General features: G+C 35.7%; 1 protein-coding gene across 1 annotated transcript; it reads right to left on the reverse strand.

Annotated features, from left to right (window-relative positions):
- Positions 1-1,346: 1,346 nt before the first annotated feature.
- On the reverse strand, positions 1,347-5,685 carry LOC136802033 (putative neugrin-like protein DDB_G0288135). The gene is made up of 4 exons (XM_067058732.1): positions 4,880-5,685; positions 4,346-4,517; positions 2,410-2,653; positions 1,347-1,628 (listed from the first exon to the last, which is right to left on the reverse strand). Exons 1-3 carry the CDS (start codon positions 5,513-5,515, stop codon positions 2,646-2,648), a joined length of 816 nt encoding a protein of 271 aa, XP_066914833.1. The 5' UTR covers positions 5,516-5,685; the 3' UTR covers positions 1,347-1,628; positions 2,410-2,645.
- Between the last annotated feature and the right edge of the window lie 315 nt (positions 5,686-6,000).

The following is a 6,000-nucleotide window of genomic DNA, read 5'->3' on the forward strand; positions in this document are numbered from 1 at the left end:
CAACGGCGGTTACAGAAGGTACTCAGTGTTTTTAATGGAGAGCAATTACTCCCATAAAAGGAATAATAACAAAAGAAACACTCTCCGTAAAAAAGATTGAGTACCTTCTGTAACCGCCGTTGCCGGAATATTTATAGTTACATGGATTTATCATAGATAGGACTCTGGATACACATTTTTTTATAAGCAACCGAGTTGCTAAGGGCTCAGGCCTCAAAATGGCCCAAAAAATAAGCAACTTGTTTAGCAACCCTGAGGCCTCAAATCCAAATTAGCAACTTTTTTCCTCAGCAATGAAAAATAACTTTGACACAACTTTGAAAGAAAGCCTTGAAAATCTTTGAAAAATGCCTCTACTGCCCATTCAAAATTGAAAAATTGTTGAAAAATGCAAAAATGTGCTTTTCAACCATTTTAAGCTTGAAAATTTTTAAGCAACCTTACAAGCAACTTTGGGCCTGGATTTCAAAAAACCCTAAGCAACTCTAGGCCTGACCCGAAAAATGAAGTTGCTTATAAAAAAAAAAATGTGTACACAACAAGCTGGTTTTTTCATCGATTTCTCGTGTACTAGCCTTGTCCGCAGTAATGACATTATTGTTAACCCTCCTCCCTTCACTAATCAACTTTCGTAAAATTATTTATTGCATTTTTCATCAAAACACAATTATACGATTCTCAAATGAGACCTAAAGTTCTCTCAAGAGAGTCAAATGCATCAAATGAATTGCTAATGATATGTCGTTATGACGTTTCAAACTATGATAAAAATATGACAAACATGCTATGTAAAAGAAATTGAATGTTGACACCAGAAAATTTCAAACTTCCACCTCGCCAAAACCACCGTGCCACCGCGTGCCTCCAAAAGATTTTCATATCACTATGAAACCAAGATACTCCGGTCTAACATATGTCAATCCTAGCTCTTCCCAGAAAAAATTTGGAAAGATATTGCCAACTTTGTCCCAAAACAAACGGTACTTACCTGTAAGTTGAAGTTTGTTGGGAGTTTTATTAATAAATTATTCCAGATGGATGAGTATAAAGTGAGATAGAACGGCAAGCTGGTCAGGGTTCATAGCTGTAAATAATCATGCTGGCATGATGAAGGATGAGGATAAATGGGAGGGTTTCATCCTGTGGTGGGCACTTTATACTCATCCATCTGGAATAATTTATTAATAAAACTCCCAACAAACTTCAACTTACAGGTAAGTACCGTTTGTTTTGGGATAATTTTATTGCATAAATTATTCCGAGATTACGAGTATAAAGCGAGATTTCACAGTATGCCAGCATGATTAGTCTCCTTAAATGTTAGAAGGGAAGCAGTGAGAGGTTGATTATAAGCTTTAGAGCTTTGTTCAGCTCATTAAACACGTATATTTATAACACAATCTAAGGTGTAATAAAGTTTCTAATAAAGTTACAAATATAAAACACAATCTGAGGTGTTGTTAAATAATATTTTGTATCAATGTGTTAAGACTTCCATGAGGTTAACGTCCTCGACGATTATTTTGTTGTAGTGCTTGGCGAATGTTCTTGCGTTAGACCAACCCGCCTTCTTCAGTATTTCAGTCAACGACATGTTACTGGCTTTGCACTTGGATGTAGTTGCTGATCTGTGGGAATGAGCAGTATATAAATTAGTGTCGATGCCTGCGTTGGCAATCATTTGTTTGCACCATCTAGATATAGTATCTTTAGAAACCGTTTTGTGTGGTCTGATGTAGCTGACAAAAAGGTTGTCTGAATTTCTAAGTTTCTCAACTCTTGCTATATAGTGTTTTAAATGGAGGATTGGACAGAGTTTTGGTTCTTGGGCGAAACCTTTTAGCTCTAAGGGTTCTATGTGTTTCGATGGTCTAGTCTGTTTGATTTTTGATGTTATGGGAATAATAACTTTATCTGCTAAGAAGTTGATGTTTTTAATGTCCAAAGATTGAAGAGTTTGAACTCTTTGTCCTCCTGATGCAATAGCGAGGAGGCTCGCTAGCTTTAAGGATAAGAGTTTTAGGTTAAGATTTTCAACATCTTGAAGGGATCTGAAATAGTTAAAAAGAATATTTACATCCCAGGTGATACATGATTTTGGGAAGGTTGGTCGGCTTTCGAATACACCTTTTATGTATCGTTTTACTATAGGTAGTCTTCCAAATGTAACATTTTCGAAGGGTTTTACAAAAATAGAGAGTGCACTTCTAGCATTGCTAATAACATGGAAACTTGCCCCATCTTTGTATAATTGAGAAAGAAATTCAAGTCCTTCGTTTATCTTTGGATTAAATGGGTCTATAGAGTTCCCACAAAACTTAAGCCATTTTTTAAGAGCAGGTTCATATTGTTTTTGGGTTGATTCCCTCCAACTGTTCATTATAATATTTGTAGTAGTATTAGACATACCTTGTTTTAAGTATTCAGTCCTGAGACTATGCAAGCTCTGAGTTTCAGTTTCCTCCAGAGAGGGTGTAGCCGCTGAGGGTCTTCTGGAAGAACAAGAACTTGTTGTCCAGGTGTTATTGTTATGGTTTCTGAGACCGTCATTGAAGTCAGTGTCGTGTACCAAGTTTGTGTTGGCCAATCTGGTGTCACTATCAATCCTTGGCATTGGTCGGTTTTGAGCTTCTGTAGTACTTTCCCTACCAAACTGAAGGGAGGAAAGAAATAAGGGTTTTTCAAGGTTGACCAGTTAATAGTAAATGCATTTATATGTTGGGCATTTGGGTCTGGCCTGTATGAGATATAATTATCTGTTTTGTTGTTTATTCTGTTTGCAAAACAGTCAGTTTTAGGAGGGTAGTTTAATTTTTTGCAAATATCAGCAAAAATTTTGTCATTTATCATCCAGTTGCTGTCACTATAGTCTTTTCTGGATTCTTCATCAGCTTCTATATTTTCCTTACCTGGTATATAGGTGCATGTGACCCAGATATTGTTTGTTTTACAAATAGACCATATTTCTTGGCATACTTTGTTGCAGATGTTGCTTTTGCAGCTCCCCATTTTATTTATGATGCCTATGGCAGTTGTATTGTCACAGTAGATACATATGTGGTTGTCTTTTAAATTTTCAGAGAATGTTTTGAGAGCAAAGAGAATAGCAATCATTTCTTTAACATTTATATGTAGTTTTAGTTCTTCATAATGCCAGGAACCTCCAACTCTGTGTTTTTCAAAAATTATACCCCATGCAAAATCTGAGGAGTCAGTGAAGAGTTTTTTCTGAATAGGAGGTGGTTGGATCCAGTTTTCAATTTTGTTGATGTTTTGGATCCACCATTTCAAATCTTGTTTGCTAAGGTCTGAGAGTGTCATTTTTGCATCAAAATTACCACATTTTTGTTTTAAAGCTTTAATCTTTTCTTTTTCAAGGTTTCTGTAATGTAGAGCACCATACTTTGATGCTGGTAGAGCTGAAATTATATGTCCAATGACTTTTGCTACATATCGAATAGTAGGTTCTGACAGGCTATGTAGAATATTGAGGTGTCTTTTTAAAGCATTGGTTCTTTTTTTCAGTAAGAGTTATAGTCATTTTGGTTGAGTCTATTACAAAGCCTAGATAAGTAATCCTCTGAGATGGAGTGAGCTGAGACTTCTCTGGGTGTATTACAAACCCTATTATAGTAAACATTTGTGCTGATTTAAGTGTAGATTGCATACAATCTATAAATTTATTTTTGGCAAGTAGGAAGTCATCTATAAAGCCACATATTGGTATTCCCAGTGTCCTCAGTTTGCTCATAGGGACTGCAGTGAGTTTGGTGAATTTTCTTGGACAAGGTCCAAGGCCATTGGGATAACATGTGAATTTATAGATGGTTCCTTGAAATGAAAATTTTAGAAAACATTGATAATCCCTGTGTATGGGAACACTGTAATATGCATCTTTGAGGTCTATTGAAGTCAAGTAGTCCCCTTTTGATATCATAAGTAAAGCATCTTTAATAGTTTGCATTTTGAAGTGTTGAAACTCAATATTTTGATTTAAACTTTTAAGGTTCAGAATCATCCTTGTACCCCCATCATCTTTTGGTTTTACAAATATAGGGGATATAAATTCTATTTTCTCATGGTTTGTTTTTACTAGAACTTTTTTCTTTAGCAGTTTTTCAATTTCATGTCGAATATTTTCTAGATCTTCTTTATCTAAGAAGCTGTTGTTCGCAAAGTGTTTTATTGGCAAGTCAGGAGTTGTGAACTTTAATTTGTCTCCTCTTATAATTGACAGAATATTTTGATCCTTGGTCATATTTTCCCATTCTGAAAAGTAGTTTTTTAGTCTTCCCCCTTTAAATTGTTGGACATTTATCTGAGATGCTTTAATAAATTCTTTTACCTTTTGTTGTAAGTCTTGAACTTCTGAGGTTGGTTTTTCGACTTCTGAGGTTGATTTCTCGACAACTGAGGTTGATTTCTTGACATCTGAGGTCTTGGTTGCACTTGTTTTTAGCTCTAGTTTCTTTTTGTGTTGGTGTTTGTGGAGGAGGACATCCTCCCCCGGCCTCGGCCTAAAAAAGAATTTGGACGAGTGTTTTTGTTGTAAGGATTGTATTCACTGTTTCGCTTTGAGAACTGGCTTTTCTGTTTATAGTTTGATGTTTTGTTATTGTTTTTCAGTTTGTTTCTTAATTTCAAATCTTTAATATTTTGGCTCAGGTTATCCCCAAAAAGTTTTTCAGTTAGTTTGTTGTTGTCTCCTGTGGATACCAAGTCTAAATTCATCTTTAAGGGCTGATTTTATAAAAAGTTTCCTCTTAAAGGCAATGTCTTTGGATGCTTGACCAATGAGGCCTGCTATATCCGAAGATATTTGAACAAGCTCTTTCTTGTTCGCGTCTTCATTGAGTACATTTTTAATAATTTTTATTACCCCAGAGAGGGCAGAAATTAGATTTCTTTGGATCATAGCCATGGATACATCACTTTTTCGTTGAAAACTGTTGAGTAATTGCCATAACTCAACGTTTAGTTTAGGCACTGGTATGTTGCAGTTTTCAGGTAGAGGGTAGCTCTGTCTGAGCTTTTTGATATTCTCCTTATCTTTCTTGGAATTGTAGCTGTCAAGAATTATTCTAGCAAAGTCATCTTTTATTTTTTCCCCCTTGTCTTCTTCTGTTGAGACAATCCTTATGTCAGAGAAAATATCGTCATCTTGTGTGCTTGTAGATGGTTCATTTTGCACTTGGATGCTGGTGGGGACCGCAGAAGGGGTGTCGTCCTTAGTTTTAGAGCTAGTATTTTCCTCTATTTCATTTTCAAAATCCTCATTTTGGGAGGCATATAGTTCTAATTCTTCGTCAAAATCAAGTTCATTAAATTCCATATCCTCATCCTCCTCTTCATAATAGTCCCTCTGAGGGGAGGTATCTATGCCCTGCTGAGGGGTTGGTCTTTTCGAGGAGGTTTGTGATGATGTCAGAGCATCTATTTGTTTCTGCATGTTGTTGACTATATTTCTTAGTTGCTCATTTGTATTTGAATTATGATCTGGTGAGGAATCTGACATTTTGTTTAGGTTCTAAAAGAGAAGAAAGAAAGTAAAGAAAAAACACTTATCTGATTCTTGTTTCTTCCACGTTTTCGCAGCTTCTCCGCCCTGTTGCTTGATCCGTCATGAACTGACCAGCTTGCCGTTCTATCTCGCTTTATACTCGTAATCTCGGAATAATTTATGCAATAAAATTATTTTTAGCGTCATTCTAGGCTTTTTACTAAATTTTTCTTGTTTGATGATGTTTTTGTCACATTTGATTTCATAAATGTATTCGTTGAGCTTTCTTGCTTTCATTTTCAAAGTTTCATCCGGTAAATATACAAAAACAACAAGTTACAGGACTTTTTAGAAATTGGATTATTAATCATTTTTCAAAATCAGAGACCTTCGAGCCGCCATGACAGTTGTCCTTTGCGGACAAAGCTACATCCTCGATTGTTAAAACAATGGAAAAACAATGCTTCGCTCTCCACCGTTTTATTTGATGTTTTAACGAG

Source organism: Clytia hemisphaerica, unplaced genomic scaffold (assembly GCF_902728285.1).
Source record: "Clytia hemisphaerica strain Z4C2 unplaced genomic scaffold, Clytia hemisphaerica genome assembly, whole genome shotgun sequence".
NCBI classification, from domain to species: domain Eukaryota; kingdom Metazoa; phylum Cnidaria; class Hydrozoa; order Leptothecata; family Clytiidae; genus Clytia; species Clytia hemisphaerica.

Excerpts from the sequence above, each read along its gene's own strand:
- LOC136802033 (XM_067058732.1), bottom strand. The coding sequence starts at position 5,515 with ATGTCAGATTCCTCACCAGATCATAATTCAAATACAAATGAGCAACTA. Across the intron at positions 4,518-4,879 it reads TAATTTCTGCCCTCTCTGGG|GCCGAGGCCGGGGGAGGATG; the intron begins GTAATAAAAATT and ends ATTCTTTTTTAG.